The sequence below is a fragment of the Lycorma delicatula genome, chromosome 4 (assembly GCF_047948215.1).
Source record: "Lycorma delicatula isolate Av1 chromosome 4, ASM4794821v1, whole genome shotgun sequence".
Lineage (NCBI taxonomy): Eukaryota > Metazoa > Arthropoda > Insecta > Hemiptera > Fulgoridae > Lycorma > Lycorma delicatula.
The window spans coordinates 192867258-192888289 of record NC_134458.1 but is presented as its reverse complement, the minus strand read 5'-3'; the positions used below and the strand labels follow the sequence as shown (position 1 = coordinate 192888289).

The window sequence follows — 21032 nt, the reverse complement described above, 5'->3', positions numbered from 1 at the left end:
CACTGCTGCTTCTGATTTTCCTCGACTCTTGGAGAACATATCTGACAATAATGCTTGAAGCAAAAGTTCCCTTTAAAATTATTCACTGCTTTAATTTTGATGATTCAAACACAGGATTTATACACATAACATAAGTCAGTGAAGTGGAAGGACAAAATGGAGCAAAAAAAGCAAAGCACGGCAACAAACCAGTGAACGTACGTATGAATGTATGTGAAAGTCTTTAAGAGACAAAAAACCTACTCTGCCTAACTTTTAAAAAATAACAATAAACTGCATTACTTATGTAAATATGTTACATAAACTTGGAGAAAAAAATTAATTTTTATTTATTTAACGTTAGCAGAAAAAAATTTCAAGAGGCATCCATTAAAATGCCAAATGATATAGTAATGGCTACATATCACTTCCAGCTCCCTCTATGAATCATGAAACCTTGCTGATGGTGACAGGACTTGAGTCCTCAGTGATACAGAGTAGCTGGACCAAAGGTGCAACCATATCAGAGAGGTAACTGTTGAGAGCCAGACTAAGGAATGATTCCTGAAAGAGGGCAGCAGTTCTTTCAATGGTTGTTAAGGGCATAGGTCAGGAGGACTTAAATGGCCATATCAACGTCACTCAATCTTTTGAGTACTGCGCAGCTGAAAGCAATGGAAAACTACAGCTGCTTTTTTCAAATAAAATGTAGCTCTCTAAATTTCATGTAACAAATATGGAGGCACCTGCCTTGGTAAAATATTCCGGAGGTAAAGTAATCCCCTGTACGGACCTCGAGATGGGGACTACTAAGGAAGGGGTCACCAGGAGTTTAAAAAATAACATTCTACGAGTCTGAGCGTAGAACGATAGAAGTCTAAAAAAGATTGGCAGGTTAGAAAATTTAAAGAGGGAAATGGATAGGTTAGATATAGATGTAGCAGGGATTAGCAAGGTTCAGTTGGAAAAGGAGAGCAACTTCTGATCACGTGATTTTATAATAATCAACTCAGCTTCAAATAAAGAGCAGGCTGGAATAGATGTCATAATGAACAAAAAGATAGGGAAGAGAACAGAGTATTTCAAATTGCATAACAATATTATCATTGTAATAAGGATAAAATCAAAACATAAGCTTACAATGATTGTTAACGTCTATATGATTACAAGTGCCCATGATGATGACGATGAGGTAATAATGACCATGAAAGGGGTGGAAAAGGGATGAAAGAGGAGGTGATAATGGATAATGACCATGAGTTATATACAAAGAAAAAGACAAAAACATATAAAAGAGAATGAAAATTTAATAATAACTGGAGATTGGAATGCAAGCATTGGAAAAGGTAAAGAAGAAAATATTGTGGGTGAATACAGGCTGGGCAAAAGGAATGAAGTGGATCGACTTATTGGGTTATGCATGAAGTATAATTTAGTAACTGCCAACACCCAGTTTAAAAATCATTACAGAAGAATATACACATGGAAAAAGCCAGACGATACTGCAAGGTATCAGATAGAATATATCATGGTTAAGCAAAGATTTAGAAATCAACTTGTCATAAAGCTTATTCTGAAGCAGACATTGATAGCAACAGTAATTTAGTAATAATGAAATGTAGATTGGGGTTTAAAAATCAGAAGAAAAGGTGTCAGATGAATCAGTGGAATCTAGAGAAGCTTGAGGAAGAGGAGGTAAAGAAGATTTTTGAGGAGGACATCGCAAGAGGTCTGAGTAAAAGAGATAAGGTTGAAAATATAGAAGAAGAGTGGAAGAATGTTAAAAAGGAAATTCTTAAAACAGCAAATTCGAACTTAAGCGAAACAAAAACTGGTAGAAAACCTTGGATATCAGAGGATATATTGCAGCTGACGGATGAAGTTAGAAAATATAAGAATGCTAGTGATGAAGGTAAAAGTAACTATCAACAACTAAGAAATACTAAAAACAGGTAGTGCAAATTAGCAAAAGAAGAGTGGATTAAATAAAAGTGTTCAGAAGTGGAAAGATAAATGATCATTGATAAAATAGATGGAGCATACAAGAAAGTTAAGGAAAATTTTGTGGTTCATAAATTAAAATCTAATAATGTGTTAAGCAAAGATGGTACACAAATTTATAATATGAAAGAAAAGGTTGATAGGTGGGTAAAATATATTGAAGAGTTATACGGAGGAAATGAATTAGAAACTGGTTTTATAGAGGAAGAAGAGGAAGTTGAAGAGGATGAAAGACGAGAAACAATACTGAGATCTGAATTTAAGAGAGCATTAAAAGATTTGAATGACAGAAAGGCTCCTGGGATAGATGGAATAACTGCGTAGTGCAGGTGAGAAAGCGAAGATAGATTATACAAACTGGTGTGTAAAATTTAAGAAAAGGGCAAGTTCTGTCAGAGATCAAATAGAGTATTGCAGTCATGATACCAGAAAAAGCAGGAGCAGATAAATGTGAAGAATACAGAACAATTAACCTAACTACTCATGCATCAAAAATATTAACTAGAATTCTGTACAAAAGAATTGAGAGGAAAGTGGAAGAAGTATTAGGACAAGGACCAGTTTGGTTTCAGGTAAAGTATAGGGACAAGGGAAGCAATTTTAGGACTCAGATTAATAGTAGAAGGAAGATTAAGGAAAAACAAACCAACATACATGGCATTTATAGAGTTAGAAAAGGCATTTCATAACATAAACTGGAATAAAATATTCAGCATTTTAAAAAATTTAGGATTCAAGTATAGAGATAGAAAAACAATTGCTAACATTTACAGAAACTAAACAATGAAAAGCATGGATCAAGTCCTATGCAAGAACTACCGAATGAAAATAAACAAGAACAAAATGAAAGTAATGAAATGTAGTAGAAATAATGAACCACTGAATATAAAAATAGGAAGAGAAACGATTATGGAGATAGAAGAATTTTGTTATTTGGGAAGTAGAATTACTAAAGATAGATTGAAGCAGGAGGGATATAAAATGCCAAATAGCACAGGTGAAACAATCTTTTAGTCAGAAATATAATGTTCTTACATCAAAAATTAATTTAAATGGCAGGAAAACATTTTTGAAAGTACATGTTTGGAGTGTAGCTTTAAATGCTAGTGAAACTTGGACAATCAGAGTACCTGAAAAGAAAAAAATGGAAGCTTTTGAAATGCCGTGCTACAGGAGAATATTAAAAATCAGATGGGTGGATAAAGTGACAAATGAAAAGGTGTTGTGGCAAATTGATTAAGGAAGAAGCATTTGGAAAGATATAGTTAAAAGAACAGACAGACTTATACGCCACATATTAAGGTATCCTGGAATAGTTGATTTGATATTGGAGGGATAAATACAGGGTACAGCATATAAACCTGACGATTTTTGAGAGATAATAATTAAACTGTGTTTACTAAAACATTTAATATATCAAATTAAGGATCAATTTTTGCAATTTATAGTGAATTACTTACATAGATTTGTTTTTATTTGAATATTATGTCGTCCAAATGTTTTCCATTACTCACTTAACCTCATTCTAAAATCTGACACTGCTCGCTCAATCATCACTTGTGGAACTGCTTCAATTTCTCGTTGAATGGCTTCCTTGAGTTCTGTAATTGACTGTGGTCGACTACTGAAGACTTTATGTTTGAGATCTCCCCACAGAAAAAAATCAGAAACTGCCAGATCAGGTGAACGCGCTGGCCAAGGAATGTCGCCAAATCGGGAAATCAAATGTCCAGGAAAGGTTTCTCGCCGAACATCCATTGCGATTCTCGCCGTATGGGCGGTGGCACCATCCTGTTGAAACCAAATTTCATGTCCTTGAAAGTCATTCGATTTCGGTTGCAGAAATTCATTCAACATGTTTATGTATCGATGAGATGTTACTGTTACTGTGCGATAACTCCTCAAAAAAATGAGGCCAATTATGCTGAACTTTGAAACCGCACACCACACTGTAACATATTGACTGTGAAGTGGTTTTTCAGGAATTTGTCATGGATTATGCGAAGCCCAATAACGATAATTTTGTTTATTCACAAATCCTGACAGATGAAAATGTGCCTCGTCACTTAAAAGAATAACGGCATCCTGGTGGACATTTTCGAGGATGACCTCACAAGCTGCTTTGCGAGACGCCCAATCATTTGATTAAGTTGCTGCACTAACATCATCTTATACAGATGGAATTTCAGGTCGGCATGAAGAATTCGTCATACACTTTGATCAGAAATGGCTAGCCCAGCAGCATGTCTCCCTGCTGAACGTCGTGGAGAGCGCGTAACAGCTAACCTTACAGCGTTAATGTTTTCAGGCATTCTCACAGTCTGTTTTCGTCCTGTTGGTTTCATTTTTAAAGCATACGATGTGTTCCTAAAATTCTTCACCCACAACAATACCATATTCCTACTAGGAACAGATGCGTGTCGATTTAAATTGAAATGTCTGCAAAATAAATGCTGTGTTACAATAAAGGAGTCATTATTTTTAAAATAGGCTTCAATCACAAACACTCGTTCACCCGACCACGACATACTGACTACTGAAATAGCATAAATGGACCTGTCGATGTACAACACTCCTGCCTTCTCATTGACAGTGGTGCCAACATAAAAATTACTACAAAATCGTCAGATTTATATGCCGGACCCTGTAGATGGGAAATTGTGCAGGCAGGCAACGTTAGAATATGTAAAACAAATTGTTAGGGATGTATGATGTAGGGTATATACAAAAATGAAAGGACTGACACTAGATAGGGAATCTTGATGGGCTGCATCAAACCAGTCAAAGCATAGAAGACAAAAAAAAATCAATTCCACCAGTTTTTGTCTTCATACACAATCTTTAAATTAAATTATTTTAGCAGTCAAGCAGTTCAATAGGATTGTGTTAATGTGAAGTATTTTTAAATTGAATTACACACATAACTTAATTTAATTATTTATCATTTTATTTAAATACAACTTTTTTTGTTTAATTCAATGTTTCTAACTAAATCAGGCGTAGGTACCATATTTAATTTTCGCAAGTGTGGCAGTACTAGCAGCAATGGTTAGCACTAACTAAGCTAATGTAATTTCACAACTTACACAGAACAAATTTAATTTGTATGGTCAGCAGTTTGGTCTATCTGTAAGGCTTAATGCACCAGGTACCAAGTCAACTGGCCAATTGAGTTCGAACCCAACCAGACCAAGACTACTTTTTTACACTTTAAATATTATTCATTTATTTAATTTTACTGTCCAGGGGACATCACACCACAGCGGACGACTACAACTGTACATGTCAGTGCTATCAACCATTGAAATATTAACTAAATTAAATAAATAATTAACATTTCAAATGTAAAAAATAATTTGGTTGGCAACCCTGCGAATTTCCCAGTCCAAAAGAACAATGAAATTTCTCACAGGGAAATTCCAATATAGCAGACTGCGACACTAGCGGTACAATTAATGCAATATACTTAGCCATTAGTTTAGATAATTTTTTGGAGTGGGGGTAAAAATATTGGCAAATTTTTTTTGCAAATATTGTTGTTTTTTTTTAATCGTTAACAAAAGAGCCTAAAAAAATATGACCTTAACTTAATTCAGCGAAATCTCGAGACACTGAGGGTGACCTTGCTCTACAGTCACACCCCTTTGAACTTTTAAGTTGAAAATTTAAAGGCATCGATGCCCCCATATATAAAAGTAATCTGACCTTGGACTCTTGGTCAAAATCAGTCCAGTAGTTCTAGAGATATAAGGTGATTTAGAGGCCAACACCGAACACACACACACACATGTGTGCATAAATAGGAACATTAACATCCAGAAAATTTCCATCCTTTTTTTTTGGGGTTTCCTCACATGTCAAAACGTAAACATCCGGTGAAAATCGCATATCCCCAAATTGGACCGATTACTTTTCCTTCAAGAGCTATAGCGCTATCTAGGTGGGAAAGGAAAAATTAATAACATTATGAAAACTCACCTTCCTTCACCACCCCAATTAGAATTTGGTGTAATTGTGACTTCTCTGCATGAATCCTGTTCAGTATTATAAACATAAAGTTTAAGAGGCCGTTCTTCATGCATTTCAATTAATGTAAATAGATCTTCACTTTCATGTAGAACAGAATCAGCACCGATAATGTAATCTGTAAAAGCAAGAAGACCGGCTATCTCGGCAGGTGATGATGGATGTACTTCCTACAAGAAATCAACATAAGAGTTGAATCAATCAAATCAACACTGATATTACTATTTTCACTGTTAACAGATATACAATTTCTTTATACTGATTTCCATATATAACTATTTTCCTAGACTGTATACTACTTTTAAAATTTTAAACAACAAATTGATGCTTTTACACATAACCATGTCCAGTATTATCAATCAACAGACCTTCACTGAAAATTGCATAAAAGCTGAAAGCAGAAAAAATACTCATATATTCAACAGTTATTCATCAGTTTCAAAAAAAAGCTGACAACACAGTCGTAGGACTTTAATAGTTCTATAAGGAGTCCAAGACTTAATTAATTCTGTCACTCACCTGTGATGTCACAACATAGCAGACAACTACAACAGCATTTTTTGGGGTGGTGCGACTAGTAAAATTTTTTTTACAAATATTGTTATTTTCTAATCGTTAAAAAATGTGCTAAAAAAAATCTGACCTTAATTAGGCAAAATGTCGAGTTGCTAAGGATGACTGTTCTATTGCCTCAGCTCTTGACCTTTTAAGTTGAAAATTTAAAACAAACAAGTATATACGAACACTAACATCCGGAAAATTTCCATCCATTTTTTTGGGCTCCTTAGGGGTAAAAATGTCAAGATCTCGTGAAAACTGCATATGCCAAAATTGGACAGATTATAATACTTTCCTTTATGGAGCTATGTAGAACTAACTAGATGGGAAAGAAATATAATTACTTCTAATCTGGTTAAGATGGATTTCTAGATCTTCGACAAGAAGGTTAACAAAATCTACTGCTTAAATTAGATGGGAATATGACATATGGAAACCTTTGAGAACAGATTCAAAATAAAAGAATTTTTTAACCTTGGTTAAACAAAACATTAATAGTCAAAGCCAAGTGAAATTTAAGAGACAAATTTTGGGTTATTAAAACAAATAATGGATAAAAAAAAACCATCAACTACTATCATACATATCAGGTCTGTAAATAAAGTAATGAGACTGGTTCAGAAAAACCTTTTATTTAAAATCCAATTCTACATGGACTCTACCACCTTCAGAATAGTTCACTTCGGAAGCCACACAACGCTTCAAATGGTTTTCCCACTCTTCATAGCAGTGTTGGAACTCAGAAACTGGATATCTTTCAAACAGTCGGTTACATTATTTTTAATGTTTTTTACTATTTCAGATGCTGTCCTTTGAAGTCTTTTTTAAAGTTAGGAACAGTAAAAAGGTGCATGGACTCAATTCAGGTGAATAAGATAGTTGAGGAACTTACAGGAATATTTTTCTTTGCCAAAAACTCATTAATTGAGAGTGTAGTGTGACATGGTGTATTGTCATGATGCAGCATCCAGTTGTCTTTGATGGCTGGCAATTCTTTTCCGCAGTTTTTCAAAAATTTCTCACTAAACATATTGATTTACAGTCTGTCCTGTAGGCAAAATCTCCTTATGGACAATGCCATTACTATTGGCTATTACTATTTATAGTAATAGCAATTACTATTTATAGTTTCGGGTCTTCTCTTTTTAGCCCCTTATACTAACCCTTTTCTTGGGTCCTTAGGGATCCATTGTAGTTCAGGAGATTTAAAGTTCCTCCACTTCAACTCCCCCAACATCCCCGGCCTCCGCCGTTAGGCTATGCGCAGGAATGTCGGAGTGTCGTGGCAGTCGACTGCCCCCCTGTCTTGCCTTTTCTTTGGCGTCCCATCGGGGTCCTCTCAGTTTCATCAGGATGCAGCAGCCCTCCCTTCTGGACGACCACTACATCCCTCCACTTAGAGGCTACCCTTCCCGTCCCTACACTAGGTTGCCGGCTACGCATTGCGCGAAGCCGGCAAACCGCCGCGTCCCCCTCTCACACCTGAGGGTCCCAAATGCATCATCGGAGCACCCCAACTGACCTTCATTCTTGCATATGAAGGAGCCAAAGCGTCCTCTGCATCCAGGCTGCCTCCCTGGCCCTGCACGGCGACCACGATTCGCCCCCTGTATTTTATTTATTTATTTATTTTTCCTCCCTTCAGTTGCAGCCCATCACGTTGGCGTCTGAACTTATTCCTCCTTCCGCAATCCGCGGGCACGTTCGCTGTGAGTGCCCTCGTAACCGTTAGAAGGAACACAATCAATAAAATAAAATAATACCACAATCATACAATACAAGGAAAATACATAATAAATGAAACCCACTTCATGTTGTCTCTTCGGCGATGTCACCTCTAGCCGTGGCCCTCCTGCACACGGTCGAAGCGATCGTGCTTGTCATCTCGAGCCGGCCGTAGAGTACCAACCACAGTGACAATGGAGACAATGAATTCACAATACCATACAACACAAAAATAATATATATAGTAGAAGAAACACACAGTATACTTGCTAGGGACATTGCTGCTTACCCGCGCCTAGAAGTCTTCTCCCCACTCTCTTCCATGTACCTCCTTCGTCTTCAGGATGCTAGCCACCATGCTCTGTACCGCATCCCATTCTCTCTTCCCTTTCAGCATGTGAGCTACAGTTGTTTCTGGAGTGAGGCCATCTGTGCCATGCCTACGCCGGACCACAGCCCACCTTTCGCACTCGTAAAAGGTGTGCTCCGGCGTGTCATCCTGACCGCAGTAGAAGCACCTCGGTGTCCGTCTTCTCTTGAACCGATGTAGGTAGACCCCGAACTCCCCGTGTCCAGACAGGAACTGCGTGAGGAAGTAATCTACCTCCCCATGCCTCCGCCTGACCCACGGTCCCAAGTCCGGGATCAGTCTCCTGGTCCATGCCCCAGCCGTAGCCGTTCTCCACATCTCCTGCCAGTTGACCATCAGCTGCCTCCCGGCTTCCGCCTTCGGCGTTCCTTCGTATGTGGAGACCAGCTGCGTGGCCCGCAGCTCGATGGGAGGCACCCCTGCGATGACTGCCACTGCGCATCCAGATACGGTGCGGTACGCCGATGTTATGCGAATCGCCGCTCTTCTGGTAAGGGAGGCTAGCATCCGTACGTTCTTCTTTCTCGAAAGTGCGTCCTTCCAGGCCGGGACCGCGTACAGCAAGACGGAGGAAACCACTGAAAGGATCAGCCGTCGCTTGCTCGCCCGTGGTCCGCTCTTGTTGCCCATTAGTTTTTGTAGAGCGTCTTGTATCTTCTCGGCCCTCTTAGTGACCTCTCTGAGGTGGGTGTTAGACAGCCCATTCTTGTCAATCCACACGCCCAGGTACTTAGCGCAACCGGACGTGTGGACCCGTACGTCGTCTACCATGAAGGACATTCCTCTCAGTCTTCTTCTGCCGGTGATCGGGACAGCTGCCGTCTTGTGCGGTGCCAGTCGTAGTCCTCTCTCCCCCAGCCATCTGCTGACGACTGCCACCGCCAAGTTTGCCTTATCTTCTACCTCCTCCTCCGTCCGTCCCGACACCATCAGCGCGAGGTCATCTGCATACGCGACCGACTGGCATCCTTCCGGGAGTTCTTCCCGCAGAAGGCCGTCGTACGCGATGTTCCAAAGAAGAGGCCCAAGCACCGACCCCTGCGGAACGCCTCCAAACATGTTGAAGTCATCTTCTCCTTCCTCTGTGCGTACCCGCAGAGATCTCTCATGCAGATAGTCATTTATTACGGCGAGCAAGTAGCCGCTGATCCCTCTCTCCCGGAGTATTCCCATGATCACTCCCCATGGCACGCTGTTAAATGCATTCCTGATGTCTAGGAGAATGATCAATGGGATTTTCCTTCGTCGCCACGTGCCTGCCGACTGAACTCTGGCCCACTCTAGCACCCGTCGGACGGCGTCGACGGTCGATCTTCCCCGAACGAAGCCGTACTGGTCTGGGGAAAGACCTCCGCCCGCCTCAATCTCCGACCGCAGTCTTTCAGCGATCAGTCTCTCATACAGCTTTCCCATCGTGTTGATGAGGCAGATCGGCCGGTATTTCCTGGTTTCTTCGGCTCCCGGTTTCGGGAGGAGGACCAACCTGGCCTCCTTCCAACAGCCGGGAAAACTCCCCGTGGACAATGCCCCACTGAACATGTCTAACACCGTCCACGGGTGCCTATCCACCAACACCTTCACGATGGACCCAGGGATGTTATCTGGGCCCGGGCTCTTCCGCAGGCTCATCTTCTTGGACGCCCACTGTAGTTCTTCTACAGTGAAGCGCCTTTGTTGATCATCAGCTATCGGTTCCCATTCCTCCTCTTCGACGTGGAAGAGCTCCGTTATCGCTGTGAGAGACTGTTCCCTTGTCAATGGGGTCAGGCGCCTACCAAACTTCTTGGTGACGATCTGGTAGGCCCTGCCCCACGGATCTTGCTCCAGGTCTTCCACGAGGTGTTGCCACGCCTCTTGTTTGGCAGCCTTAATGGCTCTACAAAGGCTTCTTCGTGCCGCGTGGAACACCTCCGTTTCCTCCTGTAGGCGCTCAGAGTCCCTCCGTCGTGCGCGCTGCATCCTCCGCCTTGCTGTTTTGGTTTCACCACGTAGTCTCGCAATGTCCCTGTTCCACCAGTAAACATTCTTTACGCGTCTTCCAGGCTGTGGCCGCTGTTTCACACATTCCCCCTGTAGGATGGCCATGAATTCCTCGGGGGTGTGAACATGCCTACGGGCCACCTCTGCCGCCGTCCTATCCGCTACCGTCGCAGCCTGCTGTTCCGACGGCCTCCAGATAGGGTCCTGTTCCTCTAGACCCCTTCCGCCTCCTTGTATTTCAAAAATTATGGCCTTGTGGTCGCTGGCAAAATCATCTTCTACTACCTGCCAGCCCACTATCCTTCTTGCCACCCTATCTGAGGCCGCTGTCAGATCCAACACCGATCCATCACCCCTTGCGTCGTATGTAGGCACCCTAGGCGTGTTCATGACCACCAGTCCCGCGGCCCCAAGCATTGTAGCTAGGGTGTAGCCTCTCCGCGTGGACCGGCACCCTCCGAGTTCAGTGCATTCGGAGTTGAAGTCCCCGGTCAAAAGTACCGGGAACCCAGCCCTTCGTATGCATTCCTCCAGGTTTCCGATGAATTCTTCATGTCGATCCATTCCGCTGTTGGGAGAGATGTATCCATTGATCACCGTGAGTTGATGGATGTCTACAGCCACGAACCCTCTACCTCTAACTACCTTCGTGACTGCAAACCTGCCGGTGACATTCCGTATAGCAGCATCGCCATCCTGGTCAACATACCAGTGGCCTGAGTTAACCAGTCGCTGATTAGGTTCCACGACCAGCAGTAGGTCGTATCCTCCAACCAGCGCTGCCGCCCATGCCAAGTCATGGGCAGCCACGGCTCTGTTTACGTTGAGCTGTAAACACTTCATTTCCGAACGTGTTTACAGTCCCTGCTACCCAGTCTATGCCCAATCACTCCACAACCCACGCATTTGGTGGGTTCCCGGCACTCTGCCCTCTTGTGCCCCGTCGCCCCGCAATTGTAACAACAGGCTCTCCTATCGGGACCCGTGCAGTGTGCCGCAACATGACCCGTCTCCCAACAGCGAAAGCAGTTAACATCTGGTCTTCGTATCTCCGCTCGACACGATTGTCACCCTACAAGGAGCCTCCCGGTGGACGTAAGCCTCTTCGCCTCTTCCAACAGCAGCACCACAGTGGCGTTCTGCGTTTGTCCATATGCTTGGCGGACCGACGTGATCCTAGCAGACGTCTTTCCCTCCAGCGCGCGTTGTACCGCCGCCATCACCTCCTCCTTAGTCACTTCAGCGTCAAGGTCTCTAATGTGGACAACCTCTTTTCTGTCCAACTGCCCTTTCCCACCAATCTTCACCTCTGGCGCCTTCTGTGCCAATTTCTCTCGTAGGGATTGGGCAGAGTTGGTCCCCGCCCGCACCCGTACCTCGACATCCTCGCCCCTGCCTTTACGAACTGAGAGTATGTTAGGAGCCAGTTCCTCTCCCACTGTTACCTTCACTTGGCGTAGTAGCTCTGCATAGGACTTGCCCGTCTGCCGTAGGACCACGGTCTCGGTCTGCCTCTCACGCCGTTCCTCGGTCGGGTCCCCTGAGTGAAACATAGTAACCTTCCTTTTATGCTTTCTTGCACAGAATTCCAGGGTGTTTTTAACTATGCTACCCAGTTTACCCCCTGGCGCCGCAACAGTCACCGGGTGTACCTCGTACGTTGAAACGGTTTCCAGACCAGATAGCAACCAGTCGACAGCAGTTATGTCTTCCCCTTTAACTGGTATCACGTACAGGTTTCCCGACGGGTCGATCTCCTCTTTTTCCCCAATAACGTCTGTGGCCGCGACATGTCGCACCACAGTGCCTGGGAGCATAGCGCCACTGTTCAGCTTCCTCTTTATACCGGGTGCCAGGTCGCAGACCCGGCAAGCTATTTTTGACTTCTTGTCGCCCTCAAGGTCCAGCACATAGACACATGCACGCTCGTCATCCGCCTTGGGTAAGCCCCGCACCTCCTCGACTAGCTCGAAGGCCTGTTGGGGGCCACCTTTTTTCAGCAAGCTCCTTCAGGTCTTGGACCTCCCCCTTCTTCAGCGCTGCCTGGATCGCGGCGAGATCCGACCCTGCCGTCTGGGTATGCTTATTGTCCAGGTTCGCAGTCCCTTGAGTGCCCTGCATCGTCGTCGCAACCCTTTGCGCCTTTTCCATGACTCTGCCGGCCGTCTCCTTGAAAATGTCGCTCACTTCTGGGCTCGCCTCACATAGAACCAGCAGGACCTGAATTTCTTCCAGAAGCGACTTCATGGTCGGGTGGTGGGCCTCTTCCGCGTCTTCACTCACCTCCTTCCTGCGCTTCCGCGCCCTGAGCTTGCCCAAAACCGTCTCGTCCGTTGCCTCCTCCTCTGACTGGTCGGTGGAGGAAGTCAGCGGGGGGCGCGGTGAGCGCAACGTCTTCCTTGACCGTTGGAAGGCCCTCTCTTCCTCTGTCGTTGCTGCACTACACCCCGCATCGCCGGCAATCATCAGCTCTTGCTCCATATCGACTGCTCGCTCCATCAGCACCGGTTGGTACGGGAAAACCCCACAGATTCCACTTACTAGTCCTATACTACACTTACTGTAGCTCGTTAATAAAATAATTAACAAAATAACCTAAATGATGCAGGACTTACGCCCTAGAGTTCGCACCACTCAAAAATAACACACTAATTAAATAAGATTACGGTCCTAAAACTAATTATTAGTCTAGTTCACTTAAACGAGTCTTAACTGATTCACTAAGTAGGTTGGCAACACTGCTGCAACCTCTTTGTCTTTAACTTGTCCTAATAATGGCGGACAATGGCGGCTGATACCACTATACAGTATCCCGCCTGCTATGCTAGTATTTTTTCCTCCACAAAGCACGTGGCGAGAATCCCGTTTAGGTTACCTCCTAAAAACACTTATTATTTAATTAAAACTATATCTAACTGTCTTAAACTACTATTATCATCAACAAAACAAACAAGGTTGATAATCTATCACTTAAAAAAGAGTCACTACTAATGTATAAATTAACTTAAAGGGCTGGCGCCGAAGTGTCGCCACGTGGACACTTGGTGAGGGAAAAACGTTAATATCACGCCTTCCCACGAACCGATTTCCACTGTTGATGTCTTAAAATGATCGTCTTGTCAAACACTAACAACTACAAACTATTCTACACTAATTGGCACTGTTTAAAATTTCACTTAATACGACCGCCATGCGGTCCATATTTAAACTAAAAAACCTTATATCTACTGTAATTTCTAACCGATTTGAACGTTTTATGCCTTAATCCACTCGTCTAAACCTATATTTTATCACTAAACACTAATAACTACCGAAAACTATGAAAAACCACTGATATTATCACCCGTACGGGATACACCGAATCTAGCTGCTTATCGGACCGAGTCACTACTCAACTCTTTCCACTTCAACTCACCACTCCCCGTCTGCACTTGCACGGAACGATGGATCCACGATTGGCTGTCCTTCACCCCCTTGGTTCCTGATCCTTCCTTTGCATTATAGTGACAATATACGAGGGATATCTCTAAAGTAAAGGCTGCTGGGAAATTTCTCTCCTTAGGTTGCCGAAACTGTGTCGTTCACAGCCACGCTAGTAATGTACGCACTGCATTGGTGTCTGTAAGTTGCCGCGTTGTAGTATCTTTCATTACGTGTGTTATCACGTTATAAAATGAATAGCAAAATCGATGTTGTCGCCGACTGTGAAATACGCGGAATAATACATTTTTTAAACCATTAAAACTTTAAGCCGGTTGAAATTCATAGGCAGTAGGTTTTTGTGTACAGTGATAATGTAATGAATTAAAGAAATGTCCAAAAATGATGTGAAAGGTTTAGAAACAATAAAATTAATGCGCACGATGAAGAACGTTCTCGGAGGCCCTCGATAATCACCGAGGACATCACATGAGGAAAATCCTCTGATGAAATCAGAAAAGATCGTGACTCAACGACGCCGGACTTGGCCCTTCTTTTTTCTGATGTTTCAATAACTGTTCCTGGTCGCAATCTTCAACACCACTTACCCTTCAGAAAGGTTTGTCCAGGTTGGGTTTCGCACGTCTTAACGAACGTCACAAAAAATTCTGAATGGGATCTGCTCTGGAACTGTTGATACACTACACAGGAAAAGATGATCAGTTCATTAATTCAGTTGTTACCGCCGATGAAACGTGGATTTTGCATCATACACCAGAGAAAAAACAGCAGTCAAGTGAATGGCATCATCCTCAATCACCAACCAAAGGTCAAGCAACGTCGATTTGGACGCAAACTGATGGCCATAGTCTCGTTGGCTGCTACCCGACGAATCCGGGTCCGGATGGCTGGTCTTCCCATTCGGTACGTTACGACTCAAAAATACCTGGGTGTTATCCTTGATGAAAATTTTTGGTTCAAGGAACATCTACAGTGTGTAGCAAAAAAGGCCGCTGATGCCTTTTATGGAATCCGTTGAGTCATACATTCCGATTGGGGGTTGAATTTCCGTACCGTGCGTATCCTTTACAAAGGTGTCAGCAAATTTATTATGCTGTATGCTGCGCCTGTCTGGGCTCACTGCATGCTTTGAGGTATTGCGCGGACATTTTGCTGTGGGCCCAGCGCGATTCCTCTTGCTGGCTGTTATAGGCGGTTACAGAACAGTCTCGCGGGAGGCAGTCTGTGTTATAGCCGGAGTCAAACCAATACACATTTTGGCTACTGAGCGTAGGGAACGGTACATTTCCAAGGTAAATAACCTACTGACGTCAGAACGACCGGGGCCCTCCGTCTAGGCAGGTCAGGTGGGACGAATTCCCCACGGGTCGCTACACGCATGGTATATTTCCTATAGTGTCGTAGATGCGATTGAATGGATCTCCCCCAATCGGTATATCACACAATTTCTCTTCGGGGATGGTGCCTTTCGGGCGAGTTTGGCTAGGTTTCGTTTGGTGGATTCGAGTCAATGCCCGGATTGCGAGATAGATGATACAGTGGATCACGTCCTTTACGTCCGTACCCGATACGAGGTCGAACGTTCAAGAACTTGAGGGAATTTAATCGAGGTACTCGACCGTGGTAGATTCCCCGGAGGCTAGTGTTCCGGCTTAGGCATCGGATTGGTTGTAGGTAGGCGCATTGGCATCGTGCCACATTTATATTGGTACTGTTTGAGATTCGCTTTGGGACTTCCACTGGTTGAAGTGACCGTGCCGAAACACCATGATGGGACCGGGTGGTGGTGCGGAGTTTGTCCCCAGCTCCTGCGCGGACGAGAATGAGGTTGCGTTCCCCTTGTTCGGTGACCTAAAGTGGCGACTTATTTGGGTGTAGGCCTGAATTCATATGTTGCGTAAGACATAATTTTTATTGGTATGAGTGTAACACTGATTTAACTTTAAACTCGTCCGTTTTCTCAGGCATTCACAGTCATGAACGGTGGTGTCAAATCTGTACTAGGCGCGGGGTTCGAGCTTCCGTGGTTTCGGTTAGGTAGTCTCAGGGAATGTTAGATTGGATATGAAGTATGAAGATGTTCGTTTGAGGCCTATGTGAAGGTGAAATTTGTTATGTATTCATTGATGCAAATGTCTGCTGAGGCATTTACATCGGTGGCGTCCCGACCGAGGCCTAGCTGATGACTGTGAGATTTAATCAGTTAGAGGGTCTAAAGACGACTTCCGGTAAAGCCCCTCTCAGGGCTTGGAACGGAGGGGGTGGTGGGGCGACCGGTAACATCACAATGTGGGTGTCTTCTCCCTACAGAGTTGGGATGTTTCTGGTTAGAATTTTATTGGGAATTAAAAGAATTTTTCAGTGGTAAGCGATTCCCGGGTGTCGATGAACTTAAAAATGCTGTTAATCTGTGGTTAAATGGACTGGCGGCAGAAGAATACGACGAGAGTATATTGAAACCGGTGCATCGCTACGATAAATGTCTTAATTCATGTGGTGATTATATAGAGAAATAGTATAAGGTATATAGTTTAAGAGAAATTAAAGATATTTATAAAATTTTCAGAATAATGTTTTTTACAATGAAACTGTCTTTACATTCAGACTTCTCGTAAATTCCATGTTTTGTCTTTCAAAACATGTAACATTGTAAACTTTTATTACAAATCTGTATACGGTACGATTTATCGCAAGTTAATCGAACAGTTTACCGACACAGTAGATTTACACGAACGAGAATGTCGGTTCCAGCAGGATAACGCTACGTGTCATACTACTAATGAAACGCTGGATATGTTACGGAAATTTTTTGGCCATCGTTTGATATGAAAAGGATTGTGGCCTTCAAGATCACCAGATCTTTTACACCTTTACACGTTTTCCTTGGGGAATATTTAAAAAGTGTAGTTTTGATAAACAATTCTCATACACTTGACGAATCGAAGGCTAACATTGAAAGTGAGATTTAAGACATTACGAAAAGTGGCTGCAAATGTTATGAAACGCATTGGGATCACAGGAATTCATTATGAACATCTATTGCAAAGTTATGAAAGGTAATTTGAATATTGATGTGTAAGTATTTTATTATCAATGTTTCTGTAATAAATTCAAGTCATCGAAAGAAGGGGTTGCCTCATTTTCGATACATTCGTTGAAACCACATTTGGTAAAACGAATAACTAACAGCGAGGAACATGTTTTTACTTCGGATAATAATTGTCGCCACTCCAAGTTCGCAGTTACTTTACGACTAGTTTACAGAAAAACAAAACCTGTAATTTACGAGAAGTTACCTCAAAGACTTTTTCATTGTAAAAATATTTATTCTAAAAACTTTGTAAATATTTTTTATTTCTCTTATAATACAAAATCCATACAAATCATTAAAAAAACAAAATCAATCATATATGTGATAAAAATATATATATATATCTCACTTTCTTGTGGACACGATAACTGCCGTAATTTTGCGCCGATCACTTTCAAATTGTTCCCTAAAAATAACTGGACCCAAACTCTCAGTCGAGTTCGTTAACGGCCAAAATCGGACCATGGAGGTGGAAATGGCGGGCTTTTTAAAAAAAAAATACTTTCTTATTAAGTAGAATATCGAATTAGTTAAAGTTCCTACTATTCTTTGGATAGGAGCCTAAAATTTATTTAAGTAAAGTTATTTGATATAAGTAACCATTGTCCCAGGGGGTGGGAAAAATAGGGTTTCAAAGACAAAAAATATCATACCACCCTTAGTAGGCACAGTATCGAATCTGTTTAAAGTGGTCATTAGTCCTGTAAACAAATTGAAACAATTTATGATATGACCAACCGTTACAGCAAGGGATGACTAAACGTTTGCTGGAATTGTGAGAAGATGGGGCTTGTCATATGCTAAACATGCAACCGTTGTCGTATTGAGTAAATTTGAAGTTTTTCTTATCTTAAAGGTGGAAATTTTTTTTATTCCCTAGTTAGCACCAGTGAAATCCTACCTCCTTCTTCCGGCATGCTGAAAGGGATTTTTTTTTTAATAGTTCTATCATCAAAAAATGAAATGTCAACTATATTTGTTATAGGTGAAATATGGTTTTAATGCTGTAAGCCACTCTTCTGCTTCAATAAATCTGTTTTCATAAAAAAAAAAAGCACACAATTAAATTAAACGCGTCATTGAAAACACAAAAAAGAAAAAGTTTTTTTTTTATTATGTACGTTAGTTAAAATTCTTTTATATTTTTGGAAATAGCTGTTAGTAGAAAATGTTTCCTGACACCATGCTAAAGGTTAATCTTTTAATCTTGCAGTTAGCTCTAGAGTTTCCACCAAATTTTTTAATTCTTTTTCACGGCTTTTCCTGACCAATTTAGTTAAACTTTCCTGACTGTCATAATGTTATAATACTTCCATTTACTCTGCAGAATATATACATATTTTATTTTTTTCAGCCTCCACCTTCACCATAACTGCCGAACTCACAGCATTTTTATTATTTATTATTACATTAATTTTTAAAGTTTATTTTTTAATGATTTTTTTTACAATAAACTTTTAAAAATTAGGCTATTTTTATGATAAATTGTTTCAGTAAATTACATTGCAAAGTACAAAAAACAACAACAATATTTAATAAGTTTCTTGCATAAAAATGAACATCATGGTAACTAAAAGGAACACAGATAAGTAACAAAAACAAATTAAAACAATTTTTTAAAATAATTTTCTTGCAACTAAGATTGCTTAGAAATTTTTCACAAAAACTAGCCTACATTAATTGGCCAAGTAAAAAAAAAACAATATTTAATAACTTGATTCACATAAAAATGCTAACCGCAGATTTCAATTTAACAAAGAATATATGTATAATCACTACTAAAAGGAAAAAAATAAAATCTCATTACATCCATATTATTATGCACTGTTACCACATATATGCCTAACTTAATATCGGCGGGCTGCAAAGGTAGCAGTTCAGATGTCAGCAGGAGCACAATATATGTATGCGCTGGTACAAGCATCACTCCCGCCGCGCAGTTCTCTCACCATAGCGGCACTGTGGCCCCACCATTCTCATGCTCCAACAAAAGAGCATGCAAGAGAGTGAATTTTCAATTCATCGTCAACCACCACCTGGAGAAAACCAAGAAGAAGAAGAAGAAGAAGAAGAAGATGGAGGAAGACAGAAGTTCCCTGGCCGCCTCAACATGAGACCTCCCGGCAGATGCCAACATCCCCACCGCAGCGGCAGGCCTGGCTCGCCGAGGGTGCTGCTGGATGTGGATGCTACCTTCCCACTCCAGCTCACCAGGCAACAATCGCTCTGGCCGCGGATTCAGCAGCAGGAGCCTGTCCATCATGGCATCAATCGGGGAGAACCACCTCGGCTGTGCCAGTGAAAGATGACCGATGCCGACCGAAAACTTTGGAGCTCTGGGTGCCACCACTGCCATGCTGTAGTGGGGACCCAACTGCCACTGAGGAGAAGCCCGGTCTCATTTCAATGGATGAGCTGCAACTCTCTGACTACAGCCAAGTCGACTTCATTTTTGGGCCCTACACTCTTCTTAGAACTAACGACAAAAATGGCCCTTTTCAGGGCTACTACAGGTTATAAATTACAATGAACCTTCAAAGCCAATCAATGACAAAAACAGCTGGCCCTTTTCAGGGGTACCACAAGGTTTTTAATTACAAGCCATCAAAACCAATAGATGACAACAACAGCTCTTCTCAGGGCTACTTCAAGGTTATTAAGTGCCACTTGCCGTCAAAGCAATTTGGAAACAGTACGTTTCCATTTATAAAACACAGGGTAACTTTTCTTCAATATTTTTAGTTTCCTAATGGTTATCCTTTTTCTAAAAGTTTAATTTTGATGGCTATCTGTTCTTCTTCTGCCAAGATTGCAGCTCTCAATTTTTTCCTTTCTTCCTCCAGTTTTTTAAATATAGCTTGCATTTTCCTTTCAGGACTGAGAGTTCTTTCTTTTTTCAACATAACATTCTCCATATCGTCTTCTACTGCTTCTCACTGCAGTGAGAATTTTTTTTGTAATGAAAACATTCTCCTTGCCCCCAGAATCTACAATTGTATAAAAAACTTTTCATTGATAAATTATTATCTCTTCGTGCAAATTCTCCAAAAGAAGTGATTTGTTAGTAGAAAAGCCACCTCTGAAAATGAAATTCTCTGAAATTTTTCTTGATTTTTTCCTAAAAATTCCTGAATAAATTTATATTTCCTAGCTTTTCCTGCCTGTGGGAACCATACTCTACTTGTCATTTCTTTTATAAAATATACAACAACATAAGACTCCAGTTTATTCTGAAGTCAGATTTAAAACAAATATGTGTATATCATAAATTAAAATTAACAATAGTTGATGTAAATAAAATCAGAAAAGGTAAGCCTTTAAATATATTAGTAGACACAATGAGTGATATAATTTAAATTACCAACTTTATGAAAATTTGGAGTTTTTTAAATCCCTAAAAAAACTCTGTATAAATAAAAATAAAATTTCAAATTCAACAAGTTATGTGATTTTAACATGAAACATCCTTCGAAAATTTAAAATCCTATTTAAAATGAAATTTTTCTAGCTAAATAACATAAATTAAATGTGAGAAGTTTTAAATAAAATAATTTTTTTTTAAAAAAATCAGCTTACCAAAACATGCCAAACATTTTCATTAGTACCTTCGAAAGAGCAGAACCTTATACTGACACCTATTAAACCTTGACCGCCCCAGTTATTGCTAGGAATTATTGTTACTTGCCTAACAGATTGTGTTTTACTACTGTAAACAGTCATTTTTAATTCTTTCTCTGCATTTGCTTTTAACAATTCTTTCAAGGTATCATTATCTTGATCCTGAAACAAATGAAATTAAGTAAATATTATTTCATCATACATAAATCAAACACAAATAGTTATGTTGAATGGTTAATAAAA

At 41.2% G+C, this 21032-nt stretch overlaps 1 protein-coding gene across 1 annotated transcript in view; it reads right to left on the bottom strand.

Annotated features, from left to right (window-relative positions):
* Grasp65 (Golgi reassembly-stacking protein 2) overlaps nucleotides 1–21032 on the bottom strand; it is a 68995-nt gene that overhangs the window by 27841 nt on the left and 20122 nt on the right. Inside the window, exons 3-4 of the mRNA XM_075364925.1 lie at nucleotides 20748–20951; nucleotides 5959–6176 (exon numbers count right to left, since the gene is read on the bottom strand). Of these exons, the coding sequence (XP_075221040.1) occupies nucleotides 5959–6176; nucleotides 20748–20951 (422 nt within the window). The remainder of the gene's footprint in view (nucleotides 1–5958; nucleotides 6177–20747; nucleotides 20952–21032) is intronic.